The 20,977-nt window shown below is 41.1% G+C and overlaps 2 protein-coding genes across 2 annotated transcripts; one reads left to right on the top strand and one right to left on the bottom strand.

Annotated features, from left to right (window-relative positions):
* The first annotated feature begins 225 nt into the window (after positions 1–225).
* sh3glb1a (SH3-domain GRB2-like endophilin B1a) lies at positions 226–9,839 on the top strand. The gene is made up of 9 exons (XM_085467742.1): positions 226–474; positions 898–1,039; positions 1,658–1,786; positions 3,156–3,289; positions 3,669–3,761; positions 6,376–6,465; positions 7,427–7,527; positions 8,046–8,280; positions 8,651–9,839. Exons 1-9 carry the CDS (start codon positions 412–414, stop codon positions 8,756–8,758), a joined length of 1,095 nt encoding a protein of 364 aa, XP_085323868.1. The 5' UTR covers positions 226–411; the 3' UTR covers positions 8,759–9,839.
* Positions 9,840–14,710: 4,871 nt separating this feature from the next.
* nrros (negative regulator of reactive oxygen species) lies at positions 14,711–19,537 on the bottom strand. The gene is made up of 3 exons (XM_085467741.1): positions 19,298–19,537; positions 17,867–17,981; positions 14,711–16,743 (listed from the first exon to the last, which is right to left on the bottom strand). Exons 2-3 carry the CDS (start codon positions 17,966–17,968, stop codon positions 14,788–14,790), a joined length of 2,058 nt encoding a protein of 685 aa, XP_085323867.1. The 5' UTR covers positions 17,969–17,981; positions 19,298–19,537; the 3' UTR covers positions 14,711–14,787.
* Positions 19,538–20,977: the final 1,440 nt, after the last annotated feature.

The following is a 20,977-nucleotide window of genomic DNA, read 5'->3' as shown; positions in this document are numbered from 1 at the left end:
AGTTGCATATAATTTCAGGCAAGTGCTGTCCCTCGCATCATCTAAACTGCATTTTCAACGTCCCCACCCATCGTCGTATATTATTATGCGCATTGGCAATATCCACTGACAAGTTATAGAAGGGCCCTGCGACAGACTGGCGACCTGTCCAGGGTGTAGCCCGCCTCTCGCCCTATGACAGCTGGGATAGGCTCCAGCGCCCCCCGCGACCCTGAAAAGGATAAGCGGAAGCGAATGGATGGATGGATGGAAGGGAACAATCTTGTCACTATACTATCTTTGCCTGGCTCAACAGCTGGGTGGAACTTGGACAAAAAAAAGTTGCTTCAATGACATTTTGTATAGTGATGGCTCTTTGAGGGCGAGACAAGCCAGTTGTTAACATTAAGTGTTTATTTTCGCTGCTGTGCCATGGATTTTAATGTAAAACGGCTAGCCGCAGACGCCGGTACTTTTCTGAGCCGAGCGGTACAAGTAAGTCTACTCATTTAGTTCATAGGAATTGTTGCTAGCCAATGTTAGCCACTGTGAGGTAGCCTTAGCTTCCTTGCTAAAGAGCTAACGTTACCGTGATTGTTACTTTGTAGCTTAGCAGTTACACCTAATTGTAACTTAATTTCTATAATTTGCATTGTAGGATGTATTTAAAAAGCACGTGCGTCACCCAGGTTGTGTTAACACTAAGCTATTTGTTCAACTTAACTATCATTGAAGGCCTCAACACCGTCACATGAAGCTATCAACAGCAGCTGGCAGATAGCGCTAACCTTTATTTTCCGAGCTTAATAACGTTGCTTAGCTCTTTACTCTCAGTCGTCTTGTGTGTATCTTTGAATACATCTGTGAAAGCTACAACTCGCATGCGCAATGTAAACGCATATTTTTTTAATTTTTCAGTTTACAGAAGAGAAGCTTGGTCAGGCTGAAAAGACAGAATTGGATGCCCATTTGGAGAAACTTTTGATCAGAGCTGAGAGCACCAAGCAATGGACAGAAAAGATTATGAAGCAGACAGAAGTCTTACTACAGCCCAACCCCAGTAAGATCACTCTTTTTGACTTTCGAAGGACTGACACTGACATCTCTAAGCAGCACAGGGCACCCACCCACACAATGTTCTTATAGACCTGCAACCTGATATTCAGGAATCAGGAATTCCCTGATGAGCAGCTCAATAAAGATGAAAGATTTGTCGCTGCCACTAAGGCTCACATTAAAAGCTTTACTTCTCAGAGAGGGTGTTTGACTTCCACGGGTATGTAGGGTGCCTGTGAAGTCTGTAAACTCAGCTGTGCATCCTCCTCACTTCACACCATGATGTTGCATCTCTGCAGCCGAACACCAGCATAGGCACAACAAACACAGACCGACCATCTGGCGGTTGCAGTCTTGTGCAACAGTCATAGAAACGGGATTTTACTGTGTTCACGTTAAACACAGCACAGATAATCTTTCACGTGATGTAGTAACATGAAACAAATTACAGCGGTTTCCGAGAGACGCTGGCTTGTAGTTTGTCATAGCTGTCACAATGAAAGCTTTCAGTGTGGGTCTTTAAGTCGGGCTGTCTGAAGCATACTAAAGTCACTCCCTGCATTTGGCTCGCTCACTGTAGTCCTGTGACTTTGTAATTGAGTTTTCTCCTTGCGCTCTGCAGATGTCCGGCTAGAAGAATTTGTTTATGAGAAACTGGAGAAGAAGGTCCCCACACGTATGAACAACCATGAGCTGCTGGGACAGTCCATGATTGAATCAGGGAATGAATTTGGTCCTGGAACTGCCTATGGTGAGTGCCACGGTGAAACACTGACAAGTACTGGGGCTGTAGTCGATCAAAGACTGTCTTTGCTCAGGGAAAGAAAGTCTGCACATTACCTCCAGATTAAATAAATCAGCTACAGAGCGGCTAGCCCAGTTAGACTGCATGAATTATAAATACGCATAAAAACCTAATATTTGCACCATATTTAATGATTTTCACTTTGTTTTTTGTATTAAAATGGGAAAAGACTTTGAGCCAGGTACTCTGCACTTGCACATAGGCTCATGATATCTGAATAATGCTAATAGGCCTGTCTCAGCTGTGGCTGGATGCATCTGCCGTTAGAAAGCCGATAGACCAAAGCTACTCTGGCTTTGATTTGTTCACTCACAAAGCTTCATACATCAAACAGCAAATCTGGCAGAAAAACCTAAATCATGCCCCAGTTTTCCCAGGTAGTCTGTTCCTTTTCCAGAAATAATTAGCTACTATTGATGGAGATTTTTTTTGTTGTCCTTCTTAAAGTAATGTTGTTGTGAGTTTAATGAGAATTTGCACAGTCGGAGCAATCAACCTGAGATAACCCCAGTCCTACTGGGAGCACCAGCTGAGCTGAAACTTTGTGGTCTTTATTTCGCTGATTTGAATCTTTAACAAAAAATTAGTTTAAACCCTACAAAGGCAACTAAAAGAGGCCTTATAGCAACTCAGGTCAGAGTAGCTGTTTGATCATTAGCAAGCCTCCTGACATTACACAATGGACAAAAGACTAAAAGAAATTACGGTCGCTCTAGATGTTCAGTTGTTAATAGAATATAAATGCACGATTGACAGTGGGAAGGAAAAACACCCTTTTAACAGGAAGAAACATCCCACAGAACCAGGCTCAGGGGGAGGCAGTTACTTGGTTAGCAGGGAGGGGAGGGAGACAGGACAAAAGACACACTGTGGAAGAGAGCCAGAGATTAATAATAACTACTGGTTACATGCAGGGTGGTGTGAACAAAGAGGAAATGCAGTGCATCATGGGTCGCTCCCAGTAGCCTAGGTCTGTTGCAGCATCACTAAGGATCCAGTCACCTGGTCCAGCCCTAACTATAAGCTTTATCAGAAGGAAAGATTTTTAAGCCTAATCTTAAAAATCTCTAAATATTTCTCAAAACATCATCAGCTTGTTTGGTATTCCAGTATTCTGTCTCATGAAAACGTGTAAAACAGAGTTAAACTCTGGTTTGTTTGCTTTAAAGAACATTTTGATGATTTGAGAACCATCTTCTGCTATTTTCAGTCCCAGCCAGGCCCTTTATCAGTGTCAAGCTGAAACAATATCACCATTCTCCCTCCCAGGTTTTCTGCTGGAACTAAACTTTCCTTTTGCTGCTGACCATTGTAGGAAACGCTCTGATAAAATGTGGAGAGACGGAGAAGCAGATTGGTGGGGCAGAACGGGAGTTCATCCAGAGTGCCGCCATCAACTTCCTGACACCGTTCAGAAACTTTTTAGAGGGCGACTTCAAAACTATTCTGGTGAGTTGGACCCGCAGGCTACCTGTCCTGAATCACTTTCGCTTTTTCCCGGACTTTGACCTTTAAATCTGGATCTCATTCACAACAGTGACGGCTGCAGAGGGTCAACGAGTATAGCTTTAATGATTATAGCCATTATTTTACAAAGTAGTGAAAGATCCTGTTGAAGTCTGTACTTTATGCTCACTTCAGTTTAGAGTCTAGTGTTCAGACTGTCAGGTGTGTGCAAACCCACACTGTGATTATAGAAAACAAGCCCTTATAATCGTGTTATAATCTAAAGTAAACACCTGATGAATGAAGTAGAAGCCTTGTTTACACTGTGCTGTGTCCATGTGTCGTTTATCTGTGAGACTTTTGTGTTGTGATTTGTGTCCAGAAAGAGAGGAAGCTGCTGCAGGTTAAACGCCTGGATCTGGATGCAGCCAAAACCAGACTAAAGAAAGCCAGGATGGCTGATGCAAGAGCTGCAGTAAGGACACACACACACGCTGATAGAACAGCTTAGTGAATTCTGCTTTTAGTACATTCACTGGCTAACGTCTTCACTGGGGAAGAAAATCTATTGGGCGTGTCCCACTGTCACTCTGTCTGAAGTCACACAAGTACTGCCTGACACACTATGTTACACAACACAAGGCTGACCATTTTATTTCTTGTGACATGCAAAGAGTCACATGAGCCACCATGGGAAGTTTTAGAGTTCCCTTTTCTTAATTTAATCTCATGCTTTGTGTTCATGTTCTTCAGACAGACTGTTGAAACTCTTGATTAAACCAAGTGTGGCAACAAAGCATGTCCTTATTCTGGTTGTGAGGTGGCCAGGTGTGTGGGTGTAGGTGTGTGTGGGTGTGAGGAGCATGTATTTGTCCTTGTACCGCATGGTGTGCCACAGTTTGCACGTAAAAGCCTTGTTTAATATGTAAGCTCACTGGCCAATTGATTAGGTACACGTTGTTACTATTAGGTTGGACCTTCTTCTGCCATCATAACCTCCTTAATTCTTCCTGGCAAGCATAAAACAAGGAGCTGGAAACAATCTTCAGAGATTTTGGTCTATAATGCAAATCCACAACATCCCAAGGATGCTAGTTTGGATTGACATCTGATAACTCTGTGTGAGATATGGTACGTTATCCTGAGCCATGTTAAAAAAGGTCACTGAATAGTTTTAATGCTCATTTTAATGCTCTGTTTGAACTTCAGCAAGGCTGTAAGCCATCAGCTATGTGATTGGCTGATTTAGGTTTGTGTTAATGAGTGGTTGAACCTAATAAACTGTCCAATGAATGAAATATAAGTGGTGACGTGTTTAAAAATATTTTATTACATATTCGCTCTTAGTAGAAACTCTTGTGTTCTTCTCCACTGTTGTCACATAATTGCCAATTAACAATATAACATTAAACCGTATATGAGGAGTGCATATTTGGCTGTAATGTCTTGTAATGTGTGTATTACTACAAATTCAAAGCTGCCCCTATTTTTCTCTGCTCTCCCACTCAAACTGAGCTCAGAAAGTTGTTTAAACATTTAAGTTATTAAGTGCTAAATATAATGGTATGTATTCATTTTTAATCTACGTGCATAATGTGTAGTGCTCAACTGTTTTTGTCTACAAGCAAAAAGAGTTTTCTGTAATGTTAATGGGTATTTATGTGCTTTGATTTTGTTTAAGGGGATATGACTCTCACAGCTAAGACTGTCTGAAGATGGTCTCACTAATGACCTCAGTTTTTTTTATCATCTTAGGCTTGAATTATTTTCAGCTTACATCTAAAGCATTCAGGTTGTCAGTAAGGAAATAGGTTAGATGTGTCTGAGCCGGTGTTGCTGTACAAATACTGAACAGAAGCAGTACAGTATCATGTAAGAGCCGTAGATGACAGTATCCCAGCAGTCCCAGTCTTCAGTGTTTCCAGAAAACATTCGTATCTTTTGCTCACAGTTTCCTTTGGGAAGAAACAATCTCACTGAAACAGAGTGAGCATAACTTCCTCCTCCTTATGATCGTCTGTTCTATTATCTCTTGTAGGATATTTAAAGTGTTTTAATGTAGCATTTTCAAACAGCACAGTCTAGTGAGTACTGTTGCTTTAATTGTGTGTTAAATCTCTAAAAACAGCTTTTTGTATCCACATTATCTGAGTAAACATGTTCACTCATGAGTGAGAACACTGTAAACTAAACATGTGAGACGTAAATAGTCGTTTCTCTAATCTTAAGCTGAATCATGGTGTGACATAAGGAGGGTAGCACACAGATCAGCGGGCGTCTGAGGAGAAACGGTTGATGTGCTACATGATCACGGTGCGGTTTTGTCAGAGCATGCCACTGTTGCACTTTCGCACAAACGCAGTGTGTACGCTTGTTTTGTGTTGGCTGTGGCTGTGCAGCAGCTGGAGCTCTAACTACTGTGTCACTGTTTTTAAAACGCAAAGCAGCAGATGTGAGCAGAGGAAGTGACAGAGGTGAGTGGAATGTTGGAGCCATCTTTGAACTGAACACACACGCACAGACCAAGCCTCCTGGTAGTAGTGTCAACAGCTGCTGTCGATTTCTCCATCTCCTCCATCACACATGCTGTGATACCTCATGGAAATGAAATCCTTGCAGACAAACCTGACAGGGACCAAACACTGCAGAAGCTTCCATCCTCCACAGCTCTCCCTCAGCCTGTGAAGTAGGCTGTGGCGCGCGCAGGACAGTGAGGCCATTGTCCACATGTTTATTGGACCTCTTAGCCATCCCAGCAGACCTCATATTGAATTGGCTTGCTCAGTATACGGAAAAGGAAACGTCATGTTCAGCTGTGTCTTTGTCCCTGTTTATCCATACTGCAAATCGTGTTATTTTTCCTTTTTTTAAAGACATCTGACTCATTCCATAAAAGTCGTATATTATGAAAAGCACAGATCCACACTCTGCCAACTAAACCCATCTTTTTTTTTTTTTCATCTTTAAATCATATTTCCTTTAGCCTCGCCTACGCTTTTCCTTATCTGTGTCATCTTTGTCATCCATAGCCTTGAAAGTTTTCAAATGAGGTTTTTCTGTAAATTATAGTTTCCTTTCTTCATTCACAGGCAGAGCAGGAACTCAAGATGACCCAGAGCGAGTTCGACCGGCAGGCAGAAATCACCAGACTGCTGTTAGAAGGCGTCAGCAGCACCCATGTATGTAGTAAGGATGTTCCTGGTGACTGATTTCTTAGTTCTTAATTAAACTGACTGACTAGTTAGTCTACAAACACTCAGATATCAAGTTAGGTTTCAGGATCCTTTCATGTACAATGTCTGTCTAAACAAATCCATTTGAAACCATTAACCACATTCTTCAGTAATGAATCCTAGTTTCAGTGCCGGTACACTATGTGGCACCTCATACTGTGCATAAGGAACGTTGCACATTGTGAACATTTCACACAGACGATGAAGAAGAAGAAAAACCCTTGAAAAAACTGATATTAAACATGATATGAAGCCCAGACCTCGCTCTCTACAGCCATCTCCTCCAGCTTATCTGGGGGGAACACAGAGGCGTTCCCAGGCCAGCTGAGAGATGTGTTTTCTGCAGCGTGTCCTGGTTCTACCCCAGGAGGAAACCACCTCAACTGGCTCCTTTCAATGTAGAGGAGCAGCAACTGTACTCTGAGCCCCTCCCAAATGACTGAGTTCCTCAGCTTATCTCTAAGGCAGAGGCCAGCCACCTTTAGGAGGAAGCTCGTTTCCACCGCTTGTATCATGATCTCATTTATTTGCGTTCAAAATAACTAACAATAATAGGCTTAACAAATATTTATGGTGTTTTTTTTCCTACAACATGTGGAGGCTGCAGCTCCATCTTGTGGAAGACACAACAATTTACCAGCATTGGGCTTCAGTTAAAATGTTAACAATTAGATTACACGACTAGTACATGTGGTACCTACTAGTAAGAATGGCAACGATTAGTCGACGTGTGGTGTACGGCCCTAATGTAGCCCAGCTAACACTGTTACTGTGTTATAGTGCTGCTTTCTGTGCTGCTGCCTGTCTGAAAAATGAAACCAAGTAAATAAAACATTGTTTAACACTGGGAGGACTGCACTCTTGTTTTCCTCTTATTGATGTTTCACTAATGCCGTCTCACCTCTAGGCACACCACCTACGCTGCTTGAATGACTTTGTGGAGGCCGAGACTACTTACTACGCACAGTGTTACCATTACATGGTGGATCTCCAAAAGCAGCTTGGCAGGTGAAATACTACTGCTACGTTTCATTCCTTATGTCAAGAATATATCTTACTCTGCTGTTAGAAAACATGAGGTTTTTGATATCAGCGATGATACGTAGCTGTTCTGAACCACACGACTGGAGCATCTGTGAAAAGTGCACAAGCAATCCTCATCAGTATTTTTCAAACAGAACCTGTGTTTTGTTATTACTCATAATAGTTTTAATGTACTCTGACTGTAAAGAAGCTGAGTCATTCTACTCCTTATCATTTTGATGTTATTCACTTTTAGAGCCTGACTCGTCAAACAAAAGTGTTTTAACGATGTTTTTGTCATTTGTGTTTGTTAATATCTAAGTTAGCAAGTCTGAGGAGGGGTTGCAAAAAATTTCCTCCCTTTGAACTGTAAAAAAATGAAAGAGTAATGCTGACAAATTTAATTGAGAGAGAGATAACACTGAACTTGAACTCAAACACTCATTGTGGTTCTGGGGTTCCCCAGCAGTCCACAGTTGCTTATCGTCTCCTCCTCCCTCCAGTTTCCCCACATCATTCTCTAACAACAACCAATCGTCAGTGTCGGGCGGGGCCAGCATCTCGGTGCCCACCATACCAATGTCCGCCTCCCTGCCCAGTGTGTCTGCAGGCCGCAGCAGCTCCTCGGCTTCAGGTGGATTCAGTGAATTGCGCAGCTCCAACGGCAGCCGGAAAGCCCGGGTCCTTTATGACTACGATGCTGGCAACAGCAGTGAGCTTTCCCTGCTGGCTGATGAGGTGAGGATGAAATATTCACTGTTCCTTCTCAGTTTAACTTCATGCAAGAATCCAGAAGATTGAGAAGCCTATTTTAGTCATTTTCTTCACGTGTCTTTAACCGCATGGTCCTGTAGCAGTTCCTCTATCATAACCTCTATTCAGCAGAACATAGGCCACTCCTCTTCCTTGCGGTTGAGTAACCATGAAGCAAGTTTACCTTATTTTACATTCAGAAAAAACCCCAGTCTGACGCTGCAATTGTGAGCTAACGTTGCAGCCTGAGCCGCCTGAAAATAGCACTATCTATAACAAATGTGCATCTCAGAGAGTGCCTGTAATAGAAAAACAGATGTGATCATTTAATGCAGTTTTGCATTTGTGCTTCCAGGTGATTGTAGTCAGCAGCGTCCCAGGCATGGATTCAGACTGGCTCATGGGCGAGCGAGGCAGCCAGAAAGGCAAAGTGCCAATCACCTACCTGGAGCTGCTTAACTGAGACCCACAGTCCCTTCTCTCTCTCTCTCTCTGCCCCTCTATCTGTCCAGCCCTCAGTAACCAGCTGTGATCTCATATTTATATGCAGGGGCAGGCGTCACTTTCTCCTCCATTCAGCCGTTTAGAATGAGTTTTATTTGCAGGAAGGAGGCGTGCCACTTGTTGCAGACATGAATTGGGATGAATAAAATGGAGAGAAGGGAAAGCAAACTGACCCATCCTCTCATGTGTATGCCATACATTTGTAAAACCTGCTTCCTTGCCTTTTTTTCTCTTTGATGCCATACGACCTGAAACATGTGCCAGAACATCTCCCAAACTGTAACTTTGGAAAAACAAACTTTGTTTACAGCATATATATATATCTCAGATGGTGACCGTCATGTTTTTCCCTTGCATTTTTGTTCTTGTGTGTAAGTAGTGATACAGAGAAGACTTTTAATTTGGTGAAAAAAAAAAAAAAGCACTTCAGTTTGAAGTGATGCTGATCTTCTTAAAGTCTTATTTTATAAATGATCTTGTGATGCAGTAGCAGCTGTTGTGGTTTAGCCTGAATATGAATTGTTTGTAACAGTGTTGTCAGTCAGCTTTACTCACACGGAGCCTCGAGACAACATGTGCCCTCTCACAGTCAGTGCCTTTTTGCAGCTAAACCAGCAGTATTGAGGCTGTCAGATAAGCCTCCTCTACAAGTGTTCAATCCTGATATTTGTACTCGGCTCATGCACAATTTAGGTCGAATATTTATCATCCACAAACAGCGACTGCGTTTGACACATTGGTGATTTTGGTCAGCTTGGTGTTTGATTTTTTTATTTTTATTTAAAGGCCTGAAAGAAAACATTTAACATTTAATCTACCTTTTTTCCATTACTAACATCCCTCATCAGTTTCCCATAAACATGCATTTCAAACTATTATGTAGACAATTTCTCCAAAATATTTTGTTACATTCTGGGAGATTTCAGTATGCTATCCCTCGGCTGCTTTTTTGTTTTGTGCGTGTAACTGATAAGATGACACAGTTGTAAAAAGAAGAAAAAACCCCAATAAGATGCATAAAATAAAGTGTTTAGAGACTGGATGCGTGTAAATTTGCTCCCCTCACTCTCGAGTGTTCATGTTCACTGATGGAACCACCAGAGGGCAGGACAAGCAGGGAACACACACAGTCTCGAATCAGCTGGATGATACATTTGTAGCAACTGCTTCCTTCTTTTATGTGCAGAAGAACATACTAAACAGATTTTTGTTGAAGTAAAAATTCAGACATCGGAAGACTTATTTCAAAAGCGTTCTTTGGTTTGAACACGTGCTACCGCAACAGTATTTACAAGGCAGTTACTGGGCCACAACTGGGAGGAGAGGTTGAACCCGAGGACTAAAATAAATTCATAATGTCCACTATACTTTAGAGCCAGCTGCTTCGATCACTGCAGAGATTTTGTTAATGTAAAACTGACCCCACTGATTCTCAGGCTACTTTAATTTGAAAATATAGCATACTATCTTTACCCCGGTGTTTGGGCTCTCTCCTGACCTATTCTCCGGTGACTTCCACATCTCCCAGAAGAGCCTCATGCTGCAGCGCTAGCAGCTGTGGACCACAAACCTAGCTACAAATCCCCAGATAATAACTGACCCAGCTGAACATAATATCTTTATCTGAAGATGATTTAAAGGGTTAGCTAAATCCTCTTGGTCTGTGTACATTAATCTGTGTACCGTAGTAGTTTTTGCCTTTTTTGACCTTAACATGTCACAGTAATTTCATTAAATGAGCCTGTAAAGTTGTCTCTAGCTTCTGTTAGCCAGATAATCAAGAAAGCTCTTTTCTAGCTCAACAGTAAGTCCAGCACAAAGGGGCCTCATCCTGGCCTTTCAGAGGAGCAGGAAGGGTTAAGAGGAAGTGGAATTTTGCAAACTGCCTGTTGACTAAGAAGTTGCCTCAACATTAATATACACAGGGCAATATTTTCATTTTCCAGCATGCACTCATCAGCGAAACTTCAGACATTAACTGCTTCCCTTTGGCCTCAGCAGCCTTCAGTAGCACTTACCGAAAGGGTTTTTTGAGTGTATTGTTAACACGAATTACTTAAACGGTGAAAGAGAAAATCTTCTGACAGTAAGAATAAGATCCGTTGAATCATGTGAACTCTGAAATGAAGCAGCAGCCTGACAGTGACTCACTGGCCCCAGTAAAACCACAGTTACATTAACTCGTCGGTTGCGCAGCGCTCAGTAATCCCTAACTCTGCATTTATGTTTTTCCAGATCTTTCACAATTCATATTGTTGCCTTTCTAAAAATAACCCACACACTTCATGCAGATGATCAGATGAGTGATAGCCTGTCAGAGAAGAGGGATTTCCTCTTTCATCCGTCCTTATTGACTTTCAGATGCTGCACTAAAAGCACTTGTTAACATCTGCCATTTCAGCAGTGGATCTCAGCTTGACATCAGACGGTTTCATCTTTTTGACAGATGCCTCGACAATATCCTGTATAGGGGCAACAATGTTTTTCGAAGTGCAAAAAGTCACGTATTTGTCCGTTTTTATCGGCAAAGGATGGCGCAGGAAAAATCAGGGTGAAAATGTGAAGTGTGATAACCTGAAATGTACCGATGCTCATCTGGTACATCTGCTGAATAAGCCAGTTCAGATATGGCAACGTCTTGGCCACATGTTTTTGCCACGCAGCAGCTAAATTATACAGATTAGAAGGGCAAGTCAAGTGCATGAACCTTCATGAGATCTCTCCTGGATGTGTCAGAGCAAAAATATGTACAAAGGTTATATCTTATCTACTTTTGCTGCTGACGTTTATGACTTTGAGTGACAATAGCTGCAGATACTGAATAGATTACAGTCAAATGTGACGCAAATTTTTGTTTTCTGGATAAAATGGAAATGTCTGTGGTGATTCTTAAAGGTTTCTTCTGGTGCCACACCAGGTCAAATGCTCATTGTTTTAATTAACCAAAGACCTGAAAACAACCTTACTGTCAGTTGCCAAGGAAGTCTTGCCACTCGGGGCATCCTGGTAATTTCTCTGGGCATTACCTTTGAAACCTGTATATAAATGAAATGTGATAGAGACATAACTGTAATTGGTCACGAGTTAATAAAATGGTATACAAATGGTAAACTAGCTAAAAGAAAGCTTCTAACACACATCCGTCCTCTAATGGATACATCAGGGGTTGTAGAATTGATAAACTGCAACAGTAACTCAACTAATCACTCCTTACTTGTATGAAGAAGAACTTATCTGAAAGCACAACACGGTGAACCTCGAAGCAGATGGGTTACACAAGCAGATGACCCCAGCTGGTGCTGCTCTGCTGAGAACAGAAAACAGAGGCTACAATTCTCGCAAAATTAGAAAACAAAAGACTGGAAAAATGTTGCCTGGTCTGTTGAGACGTACAGATAGTAGGTTTGGAATTGCTGTAAACAACATGTAAGCATAGATCATCATCTTGCTTGGTATCACTTTTTCCTGCACTTTGTTGAATCTGTGCAATAAAGCCTTGAGGCAAAAGGAGGTGCAACCCCGTACTGCCAAGGCGTACCTAATAAAGAGGCAGATAATTTTCTATTTGAATGTTGATTGCTGGTTCAGCCTTTAGAGAGAGATACAGACAAATCCCACCTTGGTGCCTATCGATTCCTATTGATGATGCAATTATGGGACATTTTACATTACCTTTGCCCAACACAGATAAGTGTTAAAAGTATTAAGTATTAGAGTTTTGTATCAACTATTGTATCAAGCTGTATCAAGTTCAGATTAAGAGTGCAAAAAGTGGTAAAAGGCAATTAAAGCAGCAGTTATAGGGAAGGAAATTTTTTCAATGTGATGGGGCACATTGAATTATTCATCTGGGAAGACTGATCTATATGACTTTGGCTTAAATTCTGTTTGTACTGTTTACTTGCTCAACTTATCTGTGACATTTGAATTGTTTCATGATTTGTGTGGCAGTTAACAACTGGAAAGAACTGCTTGGTTTTGTTTTTTTGTAACTTTTTTTGCAGTGTTATTTCTGCAACAACTCAACAACAATGAAGAATATCAAAGGATTATTTGATATTCCCTCTCTTATAATAGTTTCTCTGCTTCTGTTGGCCTGCTAAATCTAAAAAACAAAACCCCCAAATCTATATGCATACTATATGTTTAGCACACTTGCTAAAAGCGCGTCAAACATGCTAAAGTCAGCTTGCTATTTGTTTAGCATGCTAAACAGGCTAAAGATGTGAAGCCTTTAACTCAAAATGCTATACCTATATGTGACAGTGTGCACACCTGCATTAGACCAATCCAGTCACATGTCACTTCTCTTTTCACATTTCCATTGATTAATCTGCAAGAAACTATGACTATGAGAGAAGAAATAAACACACGGCACTTTCACTAATTCACACTTGCTTGCCCGTGTGACGTACATTTGGCAACTTACCTCGACTATGGACCCCGTAACCACAGCTGAGCTGTTTTGCAAAGAAAATGCAGCTGCATGAATGCGTGTTTGGCAGCTTTGTAGTATGGTACATGCCTGTGGCTAACCTGATTTCATATACTGTATATGTGGTCTGAACATGTCTTAGAAAACTGAGTCTAGCTGCGTTTGTGAATGCCCCCTTTAACCCCCTTTTTTCCCCTGTCCTTTAACTTTTTAACTGTTATAGCTGAGTAATCAAATAAAGTTCCTCTTGGTCAGCAATCTGCAACCAGTGCCAAAGTGCCTTCCTCAAATGTATTTTTCAGTGTAATCCAGCCCTTAAGCCATTTTGTCAGCCCAGTTTAACCACTTCCTGCTTCCATAGAGGTGATACATCACCGCTATACGGGAAATATATAGGTTTAATTGGCATCCCTAAAGTATCTGTCAGTTTTGAGTTCCAGATACCTGTGGAAATTAGTTTGGAAATCCAAGACAAGTCGTTGTTCCCAACCATTATCTGTGACCTAATGACATTCAAATGAAAAGCCTTCGAGTAATGAATCTCTCATCAACGACTTCAGTTCTTAAAGCTTTGCATATTTTAAACCAGTTTTCATCAATTCAAATGAACAACAAAGGAAATAAAAACTTCATTCAGTTTCTCTGCAACTGATTTACTGGCAACTTCATATCGTAGAAGATATGTCAATATTAATAACATTTCGAGGCTTTGACAAGGCTTTACTCTGGTTTCTCTTCTTACGTTCCAACCACCATGACCCTGAGCATCACCACAGCGGTATTTTGGTTACTTTCTGGTTAGGCCTCCAGCACGCTGTACAGCTACACAGTAATCTACCAGCCTTCCCACTCCTACGCCCCTGAGTACTTACATAAAACTCGAAGAAAATGCGTTAAATGCATTGCACGTATATATATAAATATGTGTGAATGTGCGTGTGTCTGTGAAGGCGTATGCATGTTTGTGTGTTTGTGTGCACCCATTTGTACATGTGTGTGTTTGTTCGTGTGTGTACGTGCTCCCAGCACAGTAAACTGAACCAGTCGTGTGAATCAATCATTTTTGGGGGGGTCCAAATCATTTCCTGACTTACTGGAATTTCACACTGATGATGCTTCTTGGTCTCACTGATAGGAAGGAAACCTCAAACCCCTCCTCTTTGAGATACAAAACTGGGCAGTTGCTGCACATCTTAGCAAAACAGGAAATTTCATGTTTCCTCTGCTGCTTATAGCAACAGCTTGCATCACAGTACTTCTGCATATCTTCACATACAAACACACATACACATATACGCCCACACACGCTCACACACTCACCAAGTCAAGTCCCAGAGCGCAGCCACATTTTTTACATTGGGTTATCAGGATGAGGGCCTTGTTTTAAACCACACTTCACTGAACCGAGCAATCTAAAAAAAACAACAACTGACCTTTTTCTTTTTTAGATACTTCATATACCCACACACCTTTTCGGTAAATGTATTTATTTCAGATATGTATTCGGCTACATTTCTAAATAATGTACTGGACAAAATACAGTTATGGTGACATCAGTAAGACGTTGGCTTCAAACACTTCTTTTTGATGGACTTTTGTAGCAGTGTGGGCTTAAAGGTGAGGAGAACAATGATAGAGACTCCTGTGAAAAAAAGAAAGACGGGGACAAACAGCAGAATGTACCAAAAGATCGACTCCCCGTCATCAAAGCACAAAAACGACTGTGGATTCTCCACTCTGTGTGTCCTTAGGAAGAGATCCTTGCATGTGATGGCTGACTGTTCGACCATGTGGATGGTGTTTGTTGCTTCAAATGTCCTGAACCATTCGGTCTGGCAACAGTTGAATTGATTTCCTGTGAGGAAAATAGTCTGCAGCTTTGGGGCTAATGCATTAGCCTGACCAGAGGGGATGGTAGAAAGTCTGTTGTCCCTCAGATCAAGCACTTTCAGGTTGAGGTTTTGAAGTGAATGGGGAAGATGTAGCAGAAAGTTCTTTGAAATGTTTAAAGACTTCAGACTCTGGAAATGGGAGAAGTCAATGTCTTGTATGTGAGTGTTCCCTAAACCTAGATGCTGTAATGTTGTGCTAAGACTTTGTATTGATTGATGGATGGTTACTCCGGGGTTATCGGATAGCTCCAAGTGCGTTAGCGACAACCCCGCAAATGCAGTGTTTGGAATTATTTTAAGGTTGCATCCCTTAAGGTAAAGCTGTCTCAGGGACATAACATTCTTCCAATTCATGCAAGTTGAATTAGTGTGCATACTGATCTCAGCTTCCTCAGAAAGGCAAATGTCAATGTTGTTGTAGCTGAGATCCACCGACCGGATGCTTTGCAGTGAGGAAAATAATCCCATGGGTACCCACTTAAGACCATTCAGGCTCAGGTTAAAGTATGTCAAATTGCCAAGAGTGGTCAGAGTAGCTTTATCCGCTGAGATCTGGCTTAGTTCATTGTTGCTAACATCCAGCTCATACAAGCTACGAGAGAACTGCTCAGATGTTAGATTTAAGGTTCTCAGGCAGTTTGTGTGCATTTGAAGTCTAGACAGGGTGGGCATTTTCTGGATGAATCCTTTAGGGAAATACTCCACAGAGTTCCCTATCAGATCTAAAGTCTCTAGAGAGGATATATCACCGTGAAGGTTTTCGTCCCACAACTGAGCGGTCACATTATTGATGTCCTTGTTAAAGTTGTAGAATTCCACAGTTTTTGTTGAGTTTGGGAACATATCGTTGTCTGCTAAGTGTTCGTAGAATTTAATGGCGTTGTGAGACAAGTAAAGGTACCTTAAATTACTCTGGCTGGGCAGGAAAGGAAAGAAAAGGAGTTTGTTGTCTGATAAATCGAGAGTCTCTAGCTGGAAAGTGTCGTTGAGGTCTTGCCTTGAGATGAACCACTCAATGAAGTTGTGGCTGACATTGAGGACTTCCAGCTGAATCATGTGGAAGTCAGTGAGACAGGGCAGATAGTTAAAGGCCAAGTTGAGTCGCTGTAGCTTTGGACTGCTGTCAAAAGCATTATCAATCTCAAAAATCAAATTCCTTTGTAGGTCAAGTTCTTTAAGCTGGTGCAGATCCCTGAATGAGGCCTCATCCACTCTCAACAAAAGATTCCCAGAAAGATTGAGGTACTCTAGTGACGTGAGATTTTGAAGAAGCAAGGCAGCCATTTCATCTGTAAGCTTATTCTCAGAAAGATCTAGCGCTATAAGACCTGATAGCTTTCTTAATGCAAGGCTGGTTTCTTCGTAGCTGTTATAAAGACTGTTGTTTGCTAGATTGAGGCTTTTTAAAAGTTTTGAGTCTTGAAAAGTGTTCAATTCTATTTTACTCAAATTGTTGCAAGCTAAGCTCAGGGCGGTTAGTGAAGGGTAACTGAGAAGAGAGGCATTCTGTAGTGTTTCAAAGAGGTTGTAGTTGAGCTGAAGCTCTTCGATGTTTTCTGGAAGTCCTTCAGGCACAGATGTGAGCTGACCATTATTGCAGCAAGCCGTTTGTTGTATCTACAGAGGAGGTAAAAAAGCACATGATTTAACACTTGCATACTGGTTGCCACTTTGCAGTGTTTCGGCTTTTTAAAATTCTGGCGGAAGCTGGATTTCTTTCTTGCACAGCAGATACATTTTAAGATCGTCATGAATAATATCCATGTGCACTTAAAAAATTTTATTGTGGGAAGATTACCCTCTTAAATTACTTCTCGTGTGGTTATTTGTAAACTATGCTAGCATGCTAAACTAAGCTAATGAGCATTGCCTGCAGTACATTAGCGTCTTACTGTTAGTGGAAGCATTTTAGCCTTCCTGTGTTTTGGGATTTAACTGAAAGTACTGTTACCCACTGTACAGGCTCACAGAAAAACATGGTGGGCTGTAGTTTCTTATTCTGGTAGGTCATACCACAGCTTACCAAAACTTCATTATTTCCTTGACAGATCACTTTTCCATTAGCATTCTGAGTCACTGGACCACTCTAAAAATACTTTCTGGCGATACGGCTTTAAAAAAAAAAATTGAAGTTTTCAGTTTAAATAACTTATCATTTTTCCCCTCTAGGAGTTTTATTGGTTTTATTGCTTTAGATGTTTCATTTCTAGAATCATTCATATTTATATTAATTTATATGACTGATAAACACTCAACAAGAGAGATTTAATTTCTTTCTCATAATCGACATCCGCTTCCAAAACCCTGCATCAGATATTAATATTCACAAGTTTAGACTTTTTGTGGCTTATTGAAAAGTCATTAAATCATTAATACAGTGTAGGAATGTGCCAATCTGGATGGATTTTGATCTAACTAAAGTTATAAACCACATATACAGCGTGCTTTTAGAAGGTGGGTCCTATTAGGGACTGGATCTTTGGTAATAATACAGAACTTTCCATATTTCAGTATCATTACTTGATGCTTTTCTTGTTTACACATTTATGTTTGAGTGCCTTAGGAATAACTTTTTTTTTTTAGAGATTTTAGCTTTGTAGTGTCTTACCAAAGTCACTTTTTAGTTTTAACTAAGCCAAACATGAAATCGTTTGGCCTTTTCCATGTGATACATTGTGAAATTTCCTCAATATTCCTGAAACTTGCTCGGGAAAAGCTAAATGAAAGAAGAGCGTCTTACCAACTGACATCGACGGTGCTGCGGATGACTCGAGACTGGCGTCAGCGTTCTCCACATGTGCAACAAGCAGAGAAGGATGGGTGTGAGCCTGTGGACTGGCATTTTCTCATCCTTACTGTTGAGAACACAGAAGAAGAAGAAACGCGTGAGCCTGTTTGTGTCACATACTTTTAGATTTTTTCCCCTTTGCTGAAGTGAGCAGGAGCTGGTTGTTCGATATAGGCCTGACAATGAGCTGTGATCTTCCTCTGTTTTAAACTATAGTTATTACTATTTGTATATGGTGAAAAACCTTGTATGAAAAAAATGTGTCTTTATAAACTTTGTCTTAAAATGAATATTTGTGTCTGAAAATGGACGAAAGCAGCTTGACATTAAAATGCTGAAGCAGACAGAAGGTCAGAGAGCAGACGGGGAGTTTACAAATTCAACTTTAATAGCCGAGATTCATTTTCACAATTATTTGAAAAGCTTTGATAGTGTAAAAGTCTATAAGACTATATTTGACTGTCTCAGGTGAGAGTGGAGCTCATCATTTTTTACAATCTACTCATATCTAAATGAAAATTTCTGTAAATAGTAAGTACAGTAATATAATCCTTACAGAGTTTACGTCAACGTCATGTACTCGGTTTCATTTTTATTATATGTGAATAACTCAATTTTTAATTTTTGACTTACAGTCTGTCTCCAGATGTTGGAAGTGATGGCGTATTTTATCCTGAAAACATCTGCTGTGTACATTTTGCAAAAATTTCCCAGATTTCAAATCAGACCACTGCGTGACTCACTGCATGATGAGGCCGTGCGTTTCTTTTTGGCTTGCATGTGTTGTTGGCCTATCCATTATAACGCAAGCATGGCTTCTAAAGAACACAAAGGTTTTCTTGAACATTTTTTATGTTTCTTTATTCGTCTAACCGATTTATTACCATTTTTATTTTGCATCTGCGTAGCTCACATTGAGTAACTGTGCCACCGCTTTCATTATGATTTCTAAACTATGTTCCTGGGGAAGAAGTTAAGCTCATGGAAGAACATATATTTGCAGAATCTTGCTTTCTCTATCTGATGCAGCCTATTTTTTTTTTATTAATAAGACCGTGCACTGTGTTAAAAAGACACGCACACTTACTTTGCGCTTGCATTTATGCGCACTATATGTTTACATTCATCAGGCAACATCTAAATGACTCAAACATGGTCTGAAAGCTGTTATGCTGCGCTCACATTCGTTTGTCAAAGCGGTGCGCTGGTGTATGCACACATAACACTCAGAAAATGGAGCGTATTCAGAAACAGATGATCGTTAAAGTATCTTGCTCAAATGCACCGACTGCAAAATGACCTTAAATTAGGAATTCCTCATTTAGGCGATGCGCTTTGCTTCATGCAGCAGAACACCGTGCAGTACAGAGTTCATTTACTTACACTGGTGGTTAGGTGTGGATTTGCCAAGCCACTGACGGTTGCTCCCCTGACCATATCGCTGGTTGATTCGCTGTTGCAGAGTGCGTTCACATGTGTGTCAAGTTCAGCTGCTCTCCCCTGCACTGACTGAAGCACAGATGCCCCTTCTTTACTATTCACGGAAGTAGGCAGGCAACGGAAACCGAGTCACATGGACAAGCTGCAATCAGGCAGGTTCTCAAGCTCGGGGCCACAGGAAGGCGAGTGCAGGCTCAACAGCTCTTAACCACCACTGCGCAAGTGTTTTCTTTCTCTTCTTTTTTTTTTCTTTTTCTGCTTCACAGCTTCACAGCAGAATAGCGTTATTATTCAGACAACTGATACTGGTAGCACAACTGCTACCACAAAAACCCAATGAGAACACACCCTTCACACCCTCTGCTCGTGCTGATCAGCCAAGCTCTCAAGAGGAAACCACTCAATGCACACACCCTTCCTGCCTTATTTTCGGCCTGTCACTGCAACAGACAAAACACACACACACACACACACACACATATATGTATATGTAAATATATGTGTATATATATATCTACACACACACATAAACGGACATTTAGCGCTCTTTATAAAAACATACCTTCAACAGTTACAGGGATTCTGAGTCAGATAAGGCACAAGGGCTCAGAGCATAACTGCAGAAACTAAGCAATCTACTCTGTTTGGCTTTACTGATTTTATTTTCATTCTCCAGCTAATAAATGTACTAAGGTCGCTTTCAACATTTGTGAAACTCCAGCTGTTAGCTTGTATCTTATTTGTAATGATGAGTGGGTGCAAGAATGGGGAATTAGGAATCAGGAAGTGATGGTGCCTTCTGTGGAGAGTTGATTGGTCAGGCATTCCTTCCTGTTTTCACACAGGACGTCTCACTTCTGACTCTGTTGCAAGGTTGGGTGGCAACAAGATTTTCTGATCCATATGAGTATGTGTGGGTGCTGACTTTGTTGTTTGTTTGACACTCGTAAAATCGAATAAGGTGGCTGCTTATGAACTACGAGAAGCTCCCACAGGGCACCTTTAAAAGTTACATGTGATACATAAAAAAAGAGATTTAAGACTTGTTGTTCTTACTACAGAAACGCCTTTGCAGTTGAGATGAAATCTATTATACATTCACTGGCCATTTCATTAGGTACAGCTTGCTAGTGCTGCGTTGGTGCCTGCAGTGCAGCGTTAATTCTTCATCACACTGTTGCTGCACATCCATGATGTGAATCCCAAAGGTGCTTGGTTGAACTGAGATCTGGTGACTGTGGAAGTCATTTGAGTACATTGTACTCACTGTTATGTTCAAGAAAGCAGTTTGAGATGATTTGACCTTTGTGACGTGGTCACAAAGGTCACATGGTCAGCAGCAATATTCAAAAAGGCTGTGACAGTCAAACCATGCTCAACTGACAGTAAGGGGCCCAAGTTGTCTGATTTTGGGGAACCCGTGTGAATTGTAGCCTCAGTTTTCTGTTCTTAGCTGTGAGGAGTGACACCCAGTGTGGTCTTCTGCTGCTGTAACCTATTTGCTTCAAGGTTAAAGGTGCTGTGCGTTCAGAGATGCTCTTCTGCATACCTTGGTTGTAACAACACCTTCCTATCGGCTTGAAGCAGTGTAGCATCTCTGCAAACTCTATAAACCCTAGAGAT

Source organism: Copadichromis virginalis, linkage group LG9 (genome assembly GCF_057382275.1).
Source record: "Copadichromis virginalis isolate Kocher_CV1m ecotype Utaka linkage group LG9, C_Virginalis_male_GT1.1, whole genome shotgun sequence".
NCBI classification, from domain to species: Eukaryota; Metazoa; Chordata; class Actinopteri; order Cichliformes; family Cichlidae; genus Copadichromis; species Copadichromis virginalis.
Note: the sequence above shows the minus strand (reverse complement) of the source record. Positions and strands in the feature narration are given on the sequence as shown.

Excerpts from the sequence above, each read along its gene's own strand:
- sh3glb1a (XM_085467742.1), top strand. The coding sequence starts at position 412 with ATGGATTTTAATGTAAAACGGCTAGCCGCAGACGCCGGTACTTTTCTG. Across the intron at positions 1,787-3,155 it reads TGGTCCTGGAACTGCCTATG|GAAACGCTCTGATAAAATGT; the intron begins GTGAGTGCCACG and ends TGACCATTGTAG. Across the intron at positions 7,528-8,045 it reads CTCCAAAAGCAGCTTGGCAG|TTTCCCCACATCATTCTCTA; the intron begins GTGAAATACTAC and ends TCCTCCCTCCAG.
- nrros (XM_085467741.1), bottom strand. The coding sequence starts at position 17,968 with ATGCCAGTCCACAGGCTCACACCCATCCTTCTCTGCTTGTTGCACATG. Across the intron at positions 16,744-17,866 it reads AGCACCGTCGATGTCAGTTG|ATACAACAAACGGCTTGCTG; the intron begins GTAAGACGCTCT and ends CCTCCTCTGTAG.